Genomic DNA, 21,436 nt, shown 5'->3' on the forward strand with positions numbered 1-21,436 from the left:
AGTGGGGGGTTCCCGACGCGATCTCCCTCTCTCTCTGGCCACGGCTGCATTGAGAAATGGCGCCGGTGGCCCTTTGCCCTTATCATGTGACAGGGCAAAGGTAGCGCCGGCGCCATTTTGGTTCCTGGCTCCCGACGTCACGCGTGCAGGAGATCGCCCCCAGACCCCCACTGCTTTCTTGACACTGCAATATAATTACTATTCTATAGACTATGGCTATGAGGAATGCTCCCATCTATCTGTAATGCTCTTTCCTTGTGGTGCAGCCATGTGACTGGAGTAGGAACCTCATCTCATTGCTATGTCCTTTTTTATTTTCCTCACTCTACCTGTCATTAGGAATCGATTCCCTGCTCCTCATTGGCTCTGGTCTGGGATTATACACCAAGTTCTGATTCCAAGAACTTCCATAGGTCCATTCAACCTCAAAACTTTCCATCTATGGAAATATCTATTTAATCCTAAGAATTGTAGCCAGATCCACTTAATGTTATTGCAGTTCAGGAGATAATACCACTGGCTTCCCCCTTGTACTAAGGAGTAATTTAATATTGCCAGAGGGTAATTTAATATTTGCATAGGTGAGAAGGACTTCTGTAGGCTTCAAAAGAAAGACTTTGTATTTGTCTGGACCAACAAAGGTACTGCCAAGTAATTCACATGTCATCATGTTCTCCCCTTTGGAATTTAATTCACCTTTCCCACCCACCTCATGACACCACCCACAAGTGCACCTCCAGTAGCCACTAAGCCACATATGGAAACACATGAGGAGTTTGGGAGCCCACTGAGTACTTGGAGGAAGCTTTCCTTGTAGAAGGTAGTTAGTAGGGGACGGGGGAGAATGAGATTATACCTTGCTCTTTAGGTTTCCCGTCATTCAATGATGGGTTTTCTCACTAATTTATATATATATAGCTAAAAGAAAGGGGCACTCATTCTTGCAACAATATTACAGTGTTTTTTCAATTTCTTTGTTTCATAGGTGTGTTGCTATGGTAATCAAGTTTGAATATAAAATGTATTAGTCTGTCTCCCAAATAAAACTCATTGTCTTAGGAACTTATCTGTTACGATGCATGAAAGGGCAAGAAGCCATCCAGTGTTCTCTATCCAATTTCAGTTGCCTGATGCAGTTGCAGCAACTGAATACCATTTAGTCCTAGTGATGTGTTACTATTTAGTTTATCAGTTTGTTCTATTACATCTTCCAGTTCATAGTTATTTGTGACAGTTTCCCTAAATCACCATCATTATCATCATCAAAGAATGTGTCTGGTGTGGGTATCTCTCCATCTTCCTCAGCAAAGACCAATGCAAAGAATTTGTTTAGTTTCACTGTCATAGACTTGTCCTCGATCATTTAGTGGGCAATTGACTTCCTCATAGGCTTCTTGTTTCAAATGTAATTGAAAAAGTTTTTATTATTAGTTCTTGCCCATGACAAGTTTATTTCCAAATTCTGCCTTGGCCTGTCTTATTAATGTTTTACATCCAACTTGCCAGTGCTGACGTTTTTTCCTGTTTTCCTTATTTGAATCTTCTTTACATGTTTTGAAAGATATCTTTTTAACTTTAATGGCCTCATGCATCTCACCATTTATGCATGCTAGCAATTGTTAATGTCTTTCCTTTGACCTTTTTTTATATGTGAAATACATGTTATCTGGGCTTCCAAAATGGTATTTCTAAACAAAATCCATGCCTTATGTTAACTTTTAACTTTTGAAACCACTCCTTTTAGGAATTTTGAAGCCACTATACTGTTTTTCTTGCTCATCACTTTCAGGCAAATTTTAAATCGCCAGTGGGCATAAAATACGGGGCTTATGCATGTGGCCGAGCCTTGCGCTTGCTGCACGCATTTTGAAGGGGCCTGGCTGCACGCAAAGAGCCTGGCCTCAGCAAAGAGGCGGAGAGGGGCTGGAGGCAGCTGGTACAGCAGCCATTTGCCGCTGTGCCAGGGGATCACATGCAAACTTGCTACTGCTCCTTTGGAGGAGCAAAAGGTAAATAAAAAAAACAGGGGTTGCTAGAATAGGGATAGGGGGTGGGGAGGAGAGGGAAAGGGAAAGGGGAAGGGGAAGGGAGGTTAGGCTAGGTGGTAGGGAACTGGAAAAGGTTGTGATGCAAAAATTGTAGTATTTCACTCCCGCTTGTGCGCGCTGCCCTGGATTTTATAACATGTTTTTTTTGCCTCACTCTATGTCTTGAGGGTTTTGATGCTACTGTGCTCACTGCACTTATCTTCACTATGTCTTGGGATTTTGATGCTACTTAGCTCGCTGCCTTAGTCCTCATTTTATGTCTTGGAGTTTTGTTGTCACTGGGCTTGCTGCTTCTCATTCTATGTATCGGGGTTTTGATGCCAGTATGCTCTTTGTTTCCCATCACTCTATGTCTTGTGGAATTATGCTAGCTGTCCCACTCTATATGCCATGATTTGTGGTTTTCAGGCCACTGGGCTTACTGCCTTAACTCTCATTATATACTATGGGGTTTTGAACAATGTGCTTATTGTCTTACCCCTCTCTCAATTCCTCGGGGTATTAATGTCACTGTATAGTATTTTTGACTGACAAAAATGACTGTCTGCTGTATATGTGAATGAGTCCAAGCCACACTACTGGGTGTAATGTAACACTAAAACCCCTGTTTTGGATACATCCCCCTCAGCCTAAGTCTTGGGCTGTTCATGGCACTCTTCTTGCTGCATTACTCTGCATCTATGGATTTTGGTTTTAAAACTAGTGCTTACTGCTGCTATGAACCTTTCTTGGTACCTTTGAATTTTTATTTTTTTTTTGCCTCTTTGCAGCTGACTTCAAAGTTCTTTTCAAATTTCCATATGGTACTTACTGACAATTGGACTTCCATGCCAACTCGATGCTTACACAAGTACTGCATCTTTTGTTGTCCCTTGGAATGTTTCTGCCACTGTTGGTATCACTTTTCCCTCTTTTGGTGCCTTGGGTTTTTTATGCCCCTCTTCTTCTTGCTGTAGCCCTCTCACCATGTTTGGGAGTGTTGATACCACTATGTGCTTTTTTTAATTTTTTATAAAAGTTGCAGGTTTGCTTTAATTGTGTGAGTGTGTGTCCATACAACTGGTTGTCAGTGTATTACTATAACACTAAAAATCCCTAGCTTGCTACCATACACCTTGCTGTAAGCCTTGGGATGCTCATACCATTTGTTTGTTGCTCTGCACCTAAGGTTTATGGCTTTAAACACCAGTGTTCCTGCTGCTCTGAGCCTCTTGGTGCCTTTGGGAGATAGTTGTTTTTGCATCTGCTCCTGCTTTCTTCATAGTTCTTTTCAAATTCCCTTTTGGTACTTACTAATAATTGATCTTGCCATGCCAATCCAATGCTTTACACAGTTGCTAACCTCTCATGGTCTCTTGGGGTCTTCATGCCACTATTGCTGGTGCTCTACACTCCTTTTATGGAGCTTTGGGGGTGTTCTTATTACATTTGGTGATGCTTTGCTTCTCTCTCAGTGCCTCTGTTTGGGCCACTTTGCCCTGGGATACTGATGCCACTCTTTGTACCAAATTGGCCTATTCTTGGTGGCTTGGAGTGCTCTCTCTGCTGCTGACTTTGTCTACCTAGAGGTTTCACTAAATTTGAATAGAAAACCCCAATTTTAGAGCCGTAATCGTATGCATTGCTTTTCCCTATTGACTATAATAGGAAGCAAATGACACAAATAAATGGAAAAAAAAATGTTGGTAAAATGAACAAATCACAGAGGAAAACAAACCGAAATAACAAACCAAACTGAAAGTTTTTTTGTACACATCCCTAATCTTCAACAGAATTCTTTAGGATTCAAGCCCATGCTGTCTACACAGCATTTTGATTATATGACTAGAAGCACGCATGATTATGATAGCTGTTACTGAAACAACATAAGAATAATTCAAAAAATTGAGGGCCAGATTAATATATTTTTGCCTTTTTGTCATTTTTTTTAAAAACTGTGCCAGATTTTGATTATGCAAAATATTTTGAATTAAAAAGAGAAAGGTTTTACAAAAAGACAAAAAAAAAACCCCAAACTCAAATTTCGCAATATTATCCACAAAGCAAAAATATTATGGCTATACATCTTTAATTGAGAAGTGATCATTAAAGAATCTAAAACATGGATTATTATGATTCTTTTAAATTTTATATCTCTCATTTCCAATTTTATTGAATTGTTAATCCAAACAATAATAATGATTTATTGTATCTACCAAGTAACCATAAATTTATTTACTGCACTATCATTGATATTCATCTTTTATAATTTCTTCATCCTATTACAAACTTTGGGAGAATTGGATTACTTTAAATCAAGTTATATGTTAATAAACTCTGATATTCTTCATAGCAAGAGATGTTTCCTCCTAATTTCTAGATGGAATATAGAGATTAAAATTTAATCTTGCCTTATGAAATGATGCATACAGTACAGTGGCATCCATTATCATTTTTCAGATAATCAACAACTGCTGCAGCATCATCAGAAAGCATTAAAGTGAATGAATGTGATCAAAAAATTCACCATGATGTTTCCTGAATAACAATCATCACAGTTACATGAAAGTGAAGATTGTGCCATCATTCAAAAATGGTTGTGAGTTAGTACTGTATGAAAAGAAATGCCTAAACACAGTGAACACATCCAAGCAAGATCCGTTTATAAATTCATCATGGACTCAAATTCATCGACTCGTTGCTTAGTGTTTCCTTTTCTGATTTTTCGATATGATACTGTGTTATATTTAGAATAACTGGAGATATCAGGTTTGCTCCCTGAGCCTGGCACCATCTTCATGCTAGGACTACAAGGAGAGGAGCTATTTTCTTGCGTGCTTAAGCATAACTCTTCTCCATTGTTTTCCATTTTTTTTATTAACTGGATATTCTGGTCAACTGTCTCCATTTCTAGCTCCTCCAGTATTTCCCCAGATTGTGCTTCACTTCTAGTTTTCTTTCTGGACTCAAATAATTCCACTTCTTCAATTTTTTTAAATGAATTGTCAGTTTCTTCCTCAGGCTTTTCACTTGTCAACTGGTCCTCGCAAGCTATTTCATTTTCACTGTTGTTGACTGGTGTTTTCCTGTTCAGTGTCCCTGTGGCAAGAAGAAATCAGTATTTTAATGATTCATTTTAATTTTATTTATTTATTTATTTATTTATTTATTTAAGGGCTTTTAATATACCGGCGTTCGTGAAGCACATCACGTCGGTTCACAGTAAAACTCAAGAAAGGAGGAAATTACAAAAAACAGGGGAGTGGGGGAGGGAGCAGGTGAGAAAGGGAATAGAGGGGGTGGGATAAAAAGAGCAAGAAGGAAGAAAATGGCAGCTGAGAGCGAATAAAGGGTTAACCAAAGAGCAAAAAAGGGAACTTATTTACAGCAATTATATAAGATACATCACAACCTTGTTTAGCATAAAATGCACTAGGGTTCAGTATTTAATTTGCATTTCATTGCTAGCAAACTTTTGAATGCATAGAATACACAGTGCACAGTAAAATGATCAGCTTTCTTAGAACAACAGCCATTCATCATCAAAATTAAGTGCTTAAGATTGAATTTAAACCTCTATGCAATATTTTGCTTCTCTGTCAGATAGTTTCAAAACTTAATTTAAGAAACAAGACTTTTCTGTACTAGTCAACTAATTAGAAAATAAGGCCTGGATTTATCAAAATGCACTAAATATCGCATGCGATAGGAAAAGGGGTGTGTTTTATGGTAATAGGCACTTTATTGCAATTTGTGCTAATACCTATGTGAAGTGTTATCTTAGTGAAAATTGTGATATTTCCTACATACAACCACTGGGGGGCCATTTTAAGTTCCTGGAGAACTAGCCTAGCTGGGGGGGGGGGGGAGGGGAGGGAGGGAGAGAGAGAGAGAGAGAAAGAGAGAGAAAGAGAAAGACAGAAACTGACTAGCCATAATGTCCTCACGCTAGATAGGTATTTATATCGCTATGGGAGGCCCACTTAGTAACTTGAGGTGAGGTTTAGGTATTAGTGTAGGGGTTAGGGGCCACTTTGACATTGAAAGTGAGACGTACGAACAGAACAGTGCTCTCTTGTGAAGATTTGATGACCTTCGGAGTGAGGAAACTCACCCAAAGATGAGATTTTGCAATGTTCTCTCATCCTAGCTTGATATGATGACCTTCGGAGTGAGGAAACTCTCCCAAAGATGAGATTTGTGCAATGTTCTCTCAACTTAGCTTGATGGACTCATATCAAGCTAGGATGAGAGAACATTGCAAAATCTCATCTTTGGGTGAGTTTCCTCACTCCGAAGGTCATCAAATCTTCACAAGAGAGCACTGTTCTGTTCATAGTGTAGGGGTTAGGGGCCACGTCAAAGTGGCCCCTAACCCCTACACTAATACCTAAACCTCACCTCAAGTTACTAGGTGGTAGGGATGTGAATCGTGTGATCGATCGTCTTAACGATCGATTTTGGCTGGGGGGAGAGGGAAATCTGATCATCATGTTTTTTTTTGTTAAAAAATCATAAATCGGGGGAGGGCGGGGGAGGGCCCCCCCAAGCTGGGACTTTTGGCCAGCTTGGGGGGGCCTCCTGACCCCCACAAGACTTGCCAAAAGTCCAGCGGGGGTCCGGGAGCGACCTCCTGCACTCGGGCCATATTGCCAATATTCAACATGGCGCCGGCACACCAAAACAACCCTAAAACCCACCCCGACCCTTTAAAACAAATCCCCCACCCTCCCGAACCCCCCCCCCCAAAAATGTTTTAAATTACCTGGGGTCCAGTGAGGGGGTCCCGGCGCGATCTCCCGTTCTCGGGCCACGGCTGCGTTAATAGAAATAGCACCAGTGGCCCTTTGCCCTTACCCTTACCATATGACAGGGCAAAGGTAGCGCCGGCGCCATTTTGGTTCCTGTCACCCGACGTCACGAGTGCAGGAGATCGCTCCCGGACCTCCGCTGGACCCCCAGGGACTTTTGGCCAGCTTGGGGGGACCTCCTGACCCCCACAAGACTTGCCAAAAGTCCAGCGGGGGTCCGGGAGCGACCTCCTGCACTCAGGCCGTACTGCCAATATTCAACATGGCGCCGGCACTACCTTTGCCCTCACTATGTCATACGACACTATGCCCTCACTATGTCATACGACCTGTCTGACATAGTGAGGGCAAAAGAGAAGCAAATTTATGATAAATAATTTCAAAGAGAACAAAGGTGAAAGCAGCTTTTCAAATTTGCTTCTCTTTATGCATCTTTTATAAGACAGTGGTTCATGTTATCTCAAACCAAATCAATAATAAAGACTGACTGCCTCACACCGCCAATCTTCCACAGTCTATAATGTTGCTAGGTTGCTAGGTTGTGTGTATAAATGACACTGGAGTTCTTACTAATAGAAATCAAAAAATAATTATTTCAACTCTGTCTAAGGATACTTGCCTTGAGAGAACTCACAAAGTAAAGAAAATATTCATTCACACTCTCTCACTCACATTCCACACATTTTCCAATAAAGACAGGAACAAGTTGTAGGACTTCTATATTACAAGTTATTTCAAAGTCTTTTTCCCTCTAAGGAAACAACACAGAGGTACCTTTATGTACAGGTCCTGTGATTAAACACTTTAGCACCTTTATCTACAGGTAGAGAGTAGAGTGTACACAATCTGAAGTCTGTAGGACTAAATAAAATGTTTTCTTTCTGAGGTAGTATGCACATCAATTAAATCAGTTCAGAATCAGACCATCAATCATCCACTTTTCTCATATCCTGTTGTGCGTTCTGGCCGCGTTGGTGCCGAGACCGGGCCTGCTCAACTAGCGCTTCCATCTACCAGTTCCGGTTCCTCCCCACTCGTAGCCACTACCTTGCCTCTCGCCCACGGCACCCCCGGGCGTCTCCAGGCTCATCGAGGCCCTCAGTCTCGCAGTGCTCCTCACGCCGGGGCTCGGCGTCCTCCACGGCATCGGCCTCACTCATAGGCACACACTCACGGACCGCGCGGTCTTTTAAAGGGCCCAGCACGGGAAGCCAGTCCGCGGCTCCCACTGATGACCTCACATGATTCTAGTATATAAGGTGAGGCCCAGTCCCCAGAGCCTTGCCTTGGCAATCGGATCAACACCTTGGTGTTACAAGTTTGCTGTTCCTTGTTCCTGCATTACCTGCTTCCAGTCTTGTTCCAGTTTTCCTGCATTCCTGTGTTCCTGTCTTGTTCCAGTGCTCGTGTTCCTGTTCCTGTCGTGTTCCAGCATTCCTGTGTTCCTGTCTGTTCTAGTACTTCTGAGTTCCTGTGTTCCCCATTCTCCTTTGTCGTACCTCCTCGGACTGATTCACAGTACTGACCCCTGCTTGCCTGACTACATTGACCACTGCCTGGAACTGACCTTTGCTTGCCTTCTGACCACATTTGACCGCTGCCTGGAACCGACCACTGCTTGCCTCCTGACCATGTTTGACCGCTGCCTGGAACTGACCTTCACTTCTCTTGACCATGTATGGACTGATCTTGGAACTGACCCTTGCTTTGGCTGACCACTCTCGGACTGATACACTGGCATTGACCCTTCCGCTATACTCAGATACTCTATTTGCTCCTGTGACCACCAGACCAGCCTGCTCGGACACTACCCATGGCCAGATCTGAACCTATAGGTTCAGATCTGGCTGAACCTATAGGCACCGCCTACTTTGCCTGGAGGACCTTCATCTCCTGCTGTCGGTGATCCTGGTTCTGGTCTTGCTCCTCCATACTTCACCAGCCATGCACCTTTGCTCGTGGTGGGCACACCTCTCTGCTACCTCTCTGGGAGACCCTGCGAGGCCCACCTAAGTCCAGGCTGTTCGGGTAGCCAAGGGCTCAACCTGCGGAAACCCCGAATTGCTACTGGCAAAGCTCCAGCTAGCCTCTGTCTCCTTGTGTGCTCCACCTCCTGTTGGCAGGCACTCTCTGGGTCCAACCAGAGGGCCTTACCAATCCTGCACCAGGCCAAAGGTCCACCTCCAGTGCAACATATCCACTTACCTATCAAAGCTGACAAAAATACTTCGGACCAGCTATAGAAAATTATCCTCAATTTTAACTAATTTCTTACTTCAGAAAAGGTTTAGAATTACAATGTGCACACTTTCACGCACTGTCACAAACGGCTCTACATGCCTGCAGCTTCTAACATACAGTTTCCTCTGCCTCATTCTCCATGTGCATTCTCTGCAATTTCTAACACAACCCTGCTTCAGATTTTCAGCACAGCAGCTCTTCCTGCAGCCTTTAGGCACACAGCTCTCTCTCAGTCTCTGGCCCAGATCTGCCTCAATCTGCATGACTCTCTTTGCAGCTTCTAACACAACCTCTCTCTGCAGTCTCCACTTGGATTCTGAAAAAATCCTCAGAAGAGATCTTTACTCCTCTGAAGCCTCTTCAAGAAATAGTTCTCATGTACTGTACTTTAACAAACCTTCTTATCCACCGAAAAAACATTTTAAAACACCTTGACTAAGGAACACAGCTTTCAAAATAATTTCTAGTATGTTCAAAACATTCTTGTAAGGCAAATTACCATATTTGCCAGCATATAGGATGCACTTTTTTCCCCTCAAAATAGGGGAAAAATACGGAGTGCGTCCTATGTGCCAGTTTTCAACACTAACACCGTCCGGTGGGGGAAGTGACGCGGTGGCGTTGGAGAGCGAGGGCGCACCTCCTGATTGACCATTGCTGGGCAAGCCCTCTTTGCATCGGCCAATCGGGGGCGGCGCGCCCTCGCTCCCCAACCCCACCACGTCACTCCCCCCCCCGCCCCCCCCTCCCCACCGGACGCTGTTAGTATAATCAAAATTACTAATAGCATGCTGCAGGAAGAGCTGTGGGAGATCCAGAGCCAGATCGGGTAGGCAGCTGCTGACAAAATTACTAACAGCGTCCAGGGGGGCGGGGAAGTGACCGGCCTCGATTCCCTGCCTTGTGCATCATTCTCCGGTGCTGGGCGAAAGGGGCTTGCCGTGCGCCAGTGCTGGGCAAGCCCGTTTTGCCCAGCACCGGAGAATGATGCACAAGACAGGGAATTTTGATTGTCTACGCATTTTTAAGGAAAAAATAATTTTCTAACTTGGCCATGCTGGGCAAAAGGGGCTTGCCAAGTTAGAAAATTATTTTGTCCTTAAAAATGTGTAGACAAAAGGGGGTGCATCTTATACGCTGCCATGTGTTATACGCCAGCAAGTATGGTACTTCTCAAATCTTTCTGTGCTTTGCCTCAACTTGGTGTTATTACACAGACTGATCACCTAGCTACCTTGCGTAGACCCTGGGGTGGGCTAGTGTTACCCTGGCATTACCATGGCATTGTCTATGGGATGGCAAAGAGTTTTCTTTTTTTTCTCTCTGAAAGTTGCACGGAACTTGTTACTACTTTTTAGATTGCCCATTAAAATGAATGGGAAAATGAAACCAATAAAAAACTCCACTTGCACAGTTCAAAATCACACCAAACTTTCAGGTTAGCTTTTAGTCCTATGTCGATGCCTACACAGTCCTATGTCGATGCCTACACAGTGCTTTTAGTCCTATGTCTTTTCATGACCATATTAGCTATTTTTAACATTGTTATGGATAATTATATTTTTAACTTATATAATAAAGTTTTTCCCCAAACCAAGGTTTAAATCCATATTTATATGATCTCACCTGGTGACCACCACCACCAAACCCCAGTTTCTGACAGGTTTTAATAACCCTTTAACCTTTAATTTTCCTACAGGCACTGTGTAGGCAGCCTCTTGCTGACATCACTGTCCCAAGTCTGTGAGGACCCCTTGGCCTGCACTGTAATCATGCCTGTCTGCTGGCTTAAGCTGGCAGCAGCAACATTCCCAGAGCTGCTGCTGCGTGACACCAACCGCACTGAGTGTTATTTATCTATTTTTTGAAAGCTCATTGCATCATTTCTGGGTTCTTACTGGCTGCCAGGAACTTCCCAGGCTCCCGTGGCCTCAGCAACAATTGGGAAGGTACAGTACTTATTTAAATTTTATTTACCCCATTTACAATTTTGCTGTTTATAAGAGTTTGGAATCTGTTAATCTGGATGGGTATTAACTCAACTAATATAATTTTTTTAAATGAATTTACAGACCTCATAGTTTGATTGTGTAGTACATTCTTGCTTTGATTATTCTACTACACAGTAGTTTTGTGTGATAGCATAACACATGCTATCGTGGGATTTAACTATACCTTTTTTCCTGGAATTATACCTGCAACAGCTGTGTTGTGTGTTACTGTCAAAATGGGATTTGCGATAAATATTGCAAATCCTGTTTCAGGGAGAGTGAGAGAGAGAGAGAGAGAGAGAGAGAGAGACACTCCGGGGATGCACACATATTAGTCAACTTTTTATACCACTTTAAGAGGGGGGCATTATGAACTCGGAGTGAGGTTTTGGTGGTGTGCTAGGATTTGGGGGGCGGTTTTACATGCAGAGTCAGAGGTATGAACAGCACAGTAACTATCAATAAAGATTTCATGTGATTTGGAGTGATGAAAGGTATAAAAAGATGAGATCTGTACAATGTACACTTGACCTAGCTTGATGCACTCTCTATCTAGTCGCTATCAAGCTAGGTCAAGAGTACAATGTACAGATCTCATCTTTCTGTACCTTTCATCATTCCAAATCACTTATAATCTTCACTGATGTTTACTGTGCTGTTCGTCCTTCTGACTGTTCATGTAAAACTGCCTCCCAAAACCTAGCACGTCACCAAAACTTCACCCCAAGTTACTAGTTGCCCTTCTTATAGTGCAGGCCAAGGGGTCCTCACAGACTTGGGTCAGTGATGTCAGCGAGAGGATGCCTACACAGTGCCTGTAGGAAATAGTTTACTTATATGAGAGCCTTATAAAGAATATCTCTCTCTCTCACTCTCTCTCTCTCTATATATATATATATGAAGTGTGATACATTTAATGCACATTGGAGTAAAATAGCTATGCAGTATCAGAAAAATTACCCTAACCATGCCCCTTTTTTATTGCAGGTACTATTTTTTGAAATTTTATAGCAAAATTATGAATCTAGGCCTGAGCTTGTCAAAAAGCACTGAATATGGACCTTTCGATTAAACTATATGAAAAGTATTATTTTACATGATTATTTTTGCAAGTAGCAGGATGTGCATCAGAGTACAATATGGGGCGGATTTTAAAAGGCTCGCGCGCCTAAATCCTTCCGGATTTACACGCGCCGGCGCGCCTATTTTGCATAGGCCGCCGGTGCGTAAAGCCCCGGGACGCACGTAAGTCCTGGGGCTTTCAAAAAGGGGAGGGAGGGGGCGTGTCCGGGGTGTTCCCGAAACGATGCGGCGTTTCGGGGGCGTGCCCCGGCGTTTCGGGAGCGGGCCCCGGGGCGTGGCGCCGGCCGGGGGCGTGGTCGAGGCCTCCGGACCAGCCCCTGGGACCAGAGGACGGAGCGGGGCTGCCGGCGACGCGCACAATGTTACGCCTGCTGGCGTAACTTTGCCGACAAAGTTAAGGGGGGGGGTTAGATAGGGCTGGGGGGGTGGGTTAGGTAGGGGGAGGGAGGGGAAGGTGGGGGGAGGGCAAAGAAAAGTTCCCTCCGAGGCCGCTCCGAAATCGGAGCGGCCTCGGAGGGAACATGCAGCTTGCGCTGGGCTCGGCGCGTGCAGGTTGCACAACTGTGCACCCCCTTGCGCGCGCTGACCCCAGATTTTATAAGATACGCGCGTATCTTATAAAATCCAGCATACTTTTGTTCGCGCCTGGTGCGCGAACAAAAGTACGCGCTCGCGTATTTTTTTAAAATCTACCCCTATATATCTAGTGTTTTTTTATATATTTATTTTAATAAATATTTTTAAATATAAAAATTTGGTGAGGCAAACAGGAAAAGTGAATGGGAAAGGGTGATAAATAAAGGGGATAGAATCAAGTGGAACAAGAGATGAGGCATGTCAGGGCAGACATAAATGCCACAATAAGATAGAGAGGCTATGTTTGGAAGAAGCCTGTCAGAAAGGGAGCAGAGATAAGCTTGCATCATTCTTCAGCCAGGAGTAGATACAGTATATTTAGTCAGCAAGCACAAGTTTAATGTACAAGAGGCTCCTGGGAATTTGGCAGATGAACACCACATTTCTGGTCAGGGAACAGAATTGTGGGTATGTATAGAGTTCACTTCTACCAATAGACTGCCCATCTAATATTGCACAGTGGCTACCAGATATTACAAAAATCAAAGAGAATATGCATGTTTTATCAGGAGAAAATACTTTTGAAAGCCAACTATCTCTTAATTTTTGCCCCCTACTGTACCCTCAAAATACATAAAAAATGTGATTTTAATCAATAAACAGTTCTAATATGAGCTAGGAATCACAGAAAAAAATAAAAAAAAGAGTTTCCCAGATATTGCTCTTATTCAATTATTTTATTTTCACAGATTTATGTATCACCCTCAGTCCAAAATAGCTTATTACAAACTATCTGAAGAAATTATTGTGAGCGTTCCCCAATTTATTGAGTTTGTGCTAATATATTGTCAAATGAGGGCAACTAAATGTTTCAAGATGTCTGAGAGAATAGATATGATTTTTGGTAAGTGAGATTTTTCCATTAAAAAGGAGTTACAACACAGGCACAGAAATTATTCTGAACTGAATTGTGATGATCAATATATTAGCAAGCTAAGAGGAAAAGTATGAATTTTGATACAATTAGGTGTTCCATGTGATAGATGAGACTATTTAGTATTGTCCCTTTTTTTCCAGATAATGTATGATTTTCTTTTCAGAAAGCCTCACACTTTACAGTTCTTATTGTTACAATTGCTCTAGATTTCATCTGTTTATGATAGCAAGGAGCCTTCCAGTGCTCCATTCCTATAATTTGGTTTCAACAATCAACAATATAAAATGAATATTACTCTAAATGTCTGTGACTTATAACTAAATATAACTTCTAGTAACCCTCAAGCCCCCCCATAGTTATACACATGCACTTATCTTATCCAGTCTCTTGTAGGCTCTCTTAAAAAATGATTTTAAATAAAAAGCATAGCATCAGCCAGAGCCCCTGATTTCCTGTGGCAGATTTTTCAATTTTCTGCAGCAAGAGGTAGCAAATTCTGTGGCAGATGTCTTTAAACCCTGAAGAAATCAAGTTGCAAATTTGCATAGTTTTGCATAATGACACATCTCTATGCAAAAAAAGTCAACTTTTTATTGGAAGCATTTTACATTGATTTTAGGTAATACTTAAACTATATATAAATACATTTACAAAGTACAAAAATCTATTTATCAAACATGTTACAAACTTTTAACTCTGAAATGTCAATTTTGTTTTGAACCATCCTTTTTATATTTTTCTCAAGACAGCTCTTTACATCTTTTTGAGTATATGAACTTATGCATGCTCAAAATGCTCCCAGCATCAGCAGTTTGTCTTGCTGTTAATTACACATATTGCACATATTAGACACATGATAGCACAAGTTTGACATTTGTCAACCATAGTGCTAGTTATCAAGGCTTTTATAAATTGAAATTAAGGCCCTTTCTGGCAGCTGTGGGACATCAGCAGTTGCAGATCCAAAATATATCTAGTAGCTGGTATATAGTTGACTACATATACAGGTGCATGAAACTTTGCATAAAGATTAAATACTTCTAAAGGGACATCAATCCACCCAGAAATTATATTAAAATCATCTTTGGTTTAAGAAATCTCTGAGGGATCAAAGATTTGAACTGTTTTTATCTTCATTCCTCTCCTCATGTTCCCTTCAGTATAGATGAGGGGGGAGCAACAGGAGGGCAGGGGCTGTGCCTCTGTTCTGTTTGCTCTAGCCTCAACCTCACATCCTCCTCTCCTGCAGACTGCTTGTGAGGGAGCAGGAAGCAAAGAAAGAGCTGAGCCTGAACACAAGCACCCTGTAGGTTTATTCAGATAATTGAATTAAGAGGTGGGGGAGCTTCAGGTTTTAAGGACATGCCTTCATTTGAAATGAAGTGGTAATAAAAATTGAAATGGCCCATTTTCATTTTGGTTCATTGTAGAACTTAAGAACCTAAGTACCGCCATGCTGGCCCAGTATCCTATTTCCACCATAGCCAATCCAGGTCACAAGAACCTGCAGGATCCCAAGGATAAACAATGGCTTTCCTAAAGTCTACCTGATTAATAATGGCTTATGAATTTTTCTTCCAGAAACTTGTCCAAATCTTTTTAAACCCAGTTATGTCAAATGCTTTTACCACATCCTCTGGCAATGAAGTCCAGAGCTTAACTGTGCATTTAGTAAAAAAATATTTTCTCTGTGCTACTTAGTAACTTCATGGACTGTCCCTTAGTCTTTTTTTTTTTTTAAGAGTAAGTAATAAGTGTGTGTGAGAGATCTGTGTAGTTATTTAGATTTTTACTTTGATTTCTCTTAGTGGGATCTGTTAGAGAGTGTATTTTACAATGACCTTCAATACTTAACCTATACTTCCCACCCAGAATCTGAAGGCAAAAGAGATTCTATGATTCCAATTAGCAGATGTACAAATTCGGTAATGTATGCGCATAAACTGCTTACAAAATTCTCATATACTGCTTACAAAATACAAACTTGTGCAAGAACTTCTAAACCCTACCCTAAACCTCCCCTTTAATATTTTCCTATGCCACCTCACATGTTCATATCTCAGGCGTTTGCAAAATTATATTTATGTGCATACACCCTGATTACATCTGTAAAACTGCCCTTTTTTACAATTGCCCCCACCCCCATGACTGAAAGTAGGCATTTCTGGGGGTTTGTTTAGTTCAGGGGACTAAAACAGCCCATATTCATTTGATCTTCAAATGTACGAGTGCTCTTTCTCCCCCCCCCCCCCCCCCCCCCTTCCCCAGAATAGCCACTCGCCCTAATATTTATTTATTTAAGTCTTTTTTATACCGCTATTAGTAGCGACATCATATCGGTTTACAGCAGAACTGCAGATTGGAAATTACAATAAACAGGTATCGGGGAAGGGATTACAAAGGAACAGAGATACAGAGAGTTGGAAATGCAAGCGCAACAGGAGCATACATTGTAGCAGGAGCATACATTGTAGTCAGTTTTAAAAGGGCAGCTACCTGGGTAGTTTCTCTTTGATAATTAACTGAAATATATGCAAGCTAGAAGTGCCCATTTATGTTACCAATACCAGAGTCTACTCAACATTGCATCCAAAATGTGAGGGGAATTTCAACATGGCCAACCTTTCAGTCAGTCAAATTGAAATACCTCTTTTGTTTTCTATGATTCACTAGTCTTGTACAAGTTAAATCATGCCCATTGCATTTTTAGTGTTTGCTACATTAGAAATTGTTTATTGTTTTCTATTGAAAACCTTTATACCACCACATCATGTTAAATGGTTCCCTTTGTTTGATTATTGTTAAGTCATACTGCATAGTATTTCTTGTTACCTTTCCCAGATGCCACTTCATTTTCTCTTGCTTCCTGAGATGCCCTGTCATTTCTTTCCTCTTCAATCACATTGCTATTTTCCACCTCTTTTTCTTTAGAAGATATAAGACAGAATGCAGTTGAGTGCATAAATACACTGATCAGGATGTCAGGTTACCACTATTAGCAAATTCTATGCTTTAGGGGTCTTGTAGCTTAACGTTACATAAATAAACTCCTTTGTCCTTTATTTATAGTTACTAAAGATATTGGCTGTTAGAGAAGCATTTCAGCCTAGGTCACATTTACATCTGATAAGTTGAAATGAGATTTTAATACCCCCCCCCCTCTCTCTCTCTCTCTCTCTCTCTCTCTCTCTCTCTCTCTCTATATATATATATATATATATACATACATACATACATACAGTAGGTAGAGAAGGGAGTATAATAGAAAATCAAGTACTTCAGAGGTACAAATAACACACAAAAAGCAATGGAAAAGGAATTCAAAAACAAGAGATCATGATATTAGGTTCAAAGGGGCTTGCCTGAGAAATAACAATAAGAAATATATCTTCACAGAAAGGCATGGCACAGCTTCCCACTGGAAGGGGCAGAGGCAAAAACAGTAAAAGAATTCCAAAAAAGCATAAAATATGCACAGAGGATCTTTAGATGCTAGAAGTGAAATTAAGTTGAAGATCTAGTGGGGTCTATATTACTGCAGCAGGAAAGATGAGCTTTATATTCTTGATCTGCCTTCATATTCTTTGTTTCCAAGTACTGCTTAAACTCTGCATGATAAAGCCAAGTTTATTCATTATTTTCTCCATTTTGAATCTGAATATGCCATCATTAATTAATTGTACCTGGGAATATACATTTGATCTAAAAGCACCTGCAGTGCACCTTTTCATCAATACTGTCATAAGAAACAAAATTCAATTACTGTAAGTTTTTAAACGTCACAGTCATAATACCTTCTGTTTTCCTGTCCTCATCCCGCAGCTGGATTAAATTTCCACATTTTACAATATCGTGTGGGGTCTTCCTATTTTCTTCATGGTTTTCTTGTACAAATGTGTCTTCAGATCCAAGTCTTGCATTTTCATGGAGAACCATTCCAGTAGGGTTCCCTATTCCATCAATAATATCAATGATGTGCACCTGAGGGCTTTCAGTAGGAACACTCTTATTGTACTCAGACATGCTGGGCGAGGTTCTGCCTTCTTCGGACATGGTTAGGATGGTGACCTTTGTCCAGTTATTTTCTTGATAGTACCCTTCCACTAGATCCACACCAACAATGTTATCTTTATTACTTTTCCCTGCTTTTATTTTTCTCTATATAAGCAACAACTTCTTCATCTGAAAGCTTATAGCAAACCACCAGAGAGATTTGGCCAAGATTGTCCAGCATTTCCTTTCTAAAAGCCTAGCCAATCATTTTTGTTGCTTGCAATTTCCATTCGCATAATTAAAGGCACTATTTTTTTTTTCAGTTTACATAGACAATGTGAAGCAATGAAGCTTTTGTGCTGGAATGTAGAATGCAACATTCAGCATGTCAGCCTAGTGGGAATAAACAGTGAGCGTGTACTTTTATCATAATGGCTCTTTGTGCAAATCTTTATAACTGAAGCAACAATTGTTCTAAGTCTTTAATCCACAGCGAGTGACCACCTTTAGTTACATTAGTTATGTATAACCAGCTTAACATTCCCAAATAGTTTTGTTCTAATAAACCTTGAGTACTGTTCATCAAACAATGAATTCATTTAATTTTTTTTGTAAGAATAAACCAGATTATTTGACACTATAAAATTCAAACTTCCAAACTACAACATTGATAAAATGATTGTATTTGCATTGTCAGCTTATATTATGGTTTTACAACTATGTTGAGACATTTAGATCAATTCATCCATTTTGTAGTCAGAAAGGAAGCTGAGGGAAAAAAGCAATTTAGGTATACCAGCAAAACAAATATTTATTTATTTATACATTCATACACCACCATATCCAATGTTTTATGCAGTGTACAACTGAAACAATCATGAAATAACACATACAACACCCCAGAAGCAAAGACAACTACAAATAAAATATCATTTGTTTTTCACAACTGAAGAAGAGGTTCACTGGAGGTCAAAAGGGGCATAGGCCAAAAACCGCATGTAGAAGTCAATGTACTAAATCTCATTAAAATACTCCAATATCATACATTTTCAACCAACTTTAAAGTGGATGGCATCTCTCATGAAACCACGCGTTAAACACCCAGGGGTCAAAATTCAAAGACATTTACCTGGATAATGTGAGTTATCCATCTAAATGCTGACTTTTGACCAGGAGTATATCAGAGGTTCAATACATTTAATATGCATTGCAGTTAAATACGTATGTGAAGCAGTAAAATAGCACATGTTGCAGTATCACAAAAATTACCCTCACCACACCCCTTTTTTTATCACAGGCACTATTCATGTGAAATTTATAGCAAAATGATGACTCTAGGTCAAAGTTAGTCAGATATAATATTTTGTCCTGTGAACCTGGCCCAAATATCTCTAGGTAATTTACCATTTTTGTGTCTCATGAACTTTGTAGAACTGAGTCCATGGCAAACACTTGTAAAGTGTGCTGATTATATTTTAAAAACTATTTAGTGTTAAGTAAATTTTAATAAAGTCTATAAGAAGCATGATTAACTGTGCTGTATGGGCTATGTTGCGATACCAAGCTTATACTAATCTTTCTGAGAAATAGCATGTCGTGAATACCTTATTGTATTGTTTACACAGTGCATGCAGCATGAATCTCCCTTATTTTTTTATTTTTATAATTTGTTGCTATAAACTTCATGTGAATATTTCTCCCCACTGTAGTAAAACCTAATGAGCTTAGTATAAATGCTGTTTAATTTTCTATTTTGTGTAATGAATAGAGTAGAACAGTCTTCACATGGATACAGAGCTAAATGTGGCTCACAAGAAAGGGATGGGATATGGCGTGCAAATAGCCTTGCCTGTTGGTTTGTGATTAGAAAAACTAATTTGTTATTTCAGTTGTCCTTCTCCCCGTGGCTTAAGAAGAACATTAACATTTGCACAAATAGTTAGTTTGCATCATATGGTGCAGATAACACTCTATAGTCTATAATGCACTTGAGAGACAAATTTTATATACAGTAACATGCTGTTACACCAAGTTTAGAAGAGCAAGTAATTGAGATATCCAACAATAGTCAAACACTATATTCCTTATGCTCTGATCATATTTTTATTTCATCTCCATAAAAACAAATAATAAGATAAAATAATCAAAGGAAAGATGGATTTCATCAAAAACTATTGTTTGGAAAGGAGATTAGTGGGTTGATGAGCCATTGGGAGCACAATACTGCACACACTACCACACAAGATACCCATGTCTAATTCCTTCTTATTCCTTTGGTTCATTGAGGATGGGAGTCCTTCATATCACCCCTGGAGAAAAGACATGCTAGGCTGCAGGTGGCAGCAAATGTCTAAAAGTAAAGCAGCTCTGGAGAAAGTATGGAGGGAAGTTACTGTGGTGGCTGATGCATAAAAGGGCAGTGGGAAATAAAGAGGAGAGATGAAACAAAGACACAAAAGCTTTGAGGTCGTGCATGTATTTACGACTAATTTAGGAAATGCTATTTATTAACTGCCTTTGCACAGGTTGCCAAAGCAATTTGTCAATCGTGGGTACAATAATCAGACATTAAACAGACATGGACAGTAAGCCAGCAAGCGAAGTTGGCCAGACAAAGTTACACCGAAAACCTCAGCCACATGTTCAGCAGCACCTATTCAGGGAAAAGAGCCGCTGAATATATTCCGCTAAAGTTACTTGGATTGTTATCTGGATGAGTTTGCCACTCACCAAATTACTGAATACTCATTTAAAAAAGGAAAAAAAAAAAGTTGTTCCGAGCAGCAGCTGATACCCCACTCCTGAATATATCCAAAATTTGTAGTGCAGTCAAGCAGACCTCCTCTACCCACAATGCATTCAAAACCTGTAGCATGGACAGTTGGCCCCCTTTCCTGATTCCCCACCCTCATATTATTTAAAAATGTAGTGTGCTGAACAATACTGTCCGTCCCCCCCCCCCCAAACTTTACCTTAAAAAAATGGCCAAAGATCTCTTCGCCAGAAAGCCCTGAAAAATGTCTCAAAAGCAGAGAAAGAGGAAGAAAATCTCTTACCCCATCCTGCTGTACTGAATACTAAATGCTAAAGCTCTCTGACTGACAGCAATCAGCACCTACTTTAATGTATTCACTGCACTAGGGCAAAGTTTGGTCTCTTCACTGAGATCTTTAAGGTACGGTTGGGGAAGGAGAATGAGCACCACTCACTGTGCTGTAATTGTAAATGATACTGGAGGTGAAAGGAATCCACTTAGAACTGCTACTTTTTTTTATTATTATATTAGGGGCTGGAGCAGAGTTCAGCCACTCCTCTGCTGCTAGTTGTTCCTTTATTGCTATCCGGCTAACTTTAGAAGAACAATTTTTCAGACCTGAGTTAGCCAAATAATTTTATCTGGCTAATGCTGCCATTCAGCACTAACCAGATAAACAAATCATAACCCCAGCACCTTAGTGTCATCTCTTTCTTATCCAGCTAAATTTAATCAGGTACTGATTTAACATTTTACTATTCAGCAGGGCAGGAAATTCAAAAGCTGGGGTTTGCCCAGCTAACTTTCAGGCCGATACAGTACATGTATCGATACAGTACATGTATCGAATCAGTACATGTACAGTACAGTAAATGTTAACCTGCCCTTGGATGCGCGTTTTCCTCCCCTTACTGAATAAGGGGTAAGGGAAAACGCGTTTTCCTCCCCTTACTGAATAAGGGGTAAGGGAAAACGCGCATCCAACCCATGGCACCTAATAGCGCCCTTACTGAATAAGGGGT

General features: G+C 40.7%; 1 protein-coding gene across 1 annotated transcript; it reads right to left on the reverse strand.

The window, feature by feature from the left end:
• Window positions 1-4,276: 4,276 nt before the first annotated feature.
• On the reverse strand, window positions 4,277-17,808 carry ERMN (ermin). Its single transcript, XM_029604895.1, has 3 exons — window positions 17,461-17,808; window positions 16,499-16,591; window positions 4,277-5,126 (listed from the first exon to the last, which is right to left on the reverse strand). The coding sequence occupies exons 1-3, from the start codon at window positions 17,717-17,719 to the stop codon at window positions 4,690-4,692; spliced, it is 789 nt and encodes a 262-aa protein (XP_029460755.1). The 5' UTR covers window positions 17,720-17,808; the 3' UTR covers window positions 4,277-4,689.
• Window positions 17,809-21,436: the final 3,628 nt, after the last annotated feature.

The sequence above is a fragment of the Rhinatrema bivittatum genome, chromosome 6 (assembly GCF_901001135.1).
Source record: "Rhinatrema bivittatum chromosome 6, aRhiBiv1.1, whole genome shotgun sequence".
In the NCBI taxonomy this organism is placed as follows: domain Eukaryota; kingdom Metazoa; phylum Chordata; class Amphibia; order Gymnophiona; family Rhinatrematidae; genus Rhinatrema; species Rhinatrema bivittatum.

Coding starts and splice junctions, on each gene's coding strand:
- ERMN (XM_029604895.1), bottom strand. CDS start 17,719: ATGTCCGAAGAAGGCAGAACCTCGCCCAGCATGTCTGAGTACAATAAG. Junction 16,592..17,460: donor TGAGGACAGGAAAACAGAAG/GTATTATGACTG, acceptor TATCTTCTAAAG/AAAAAGAGGTGGAAAATAGC. Junction 5,127..16,498: donor TGAAGTGGCATCTGGGAAAG/GTAACAAGAAAT, acceptor TTCTTGCCACAG/GGACACTGAACAGGAAAACA.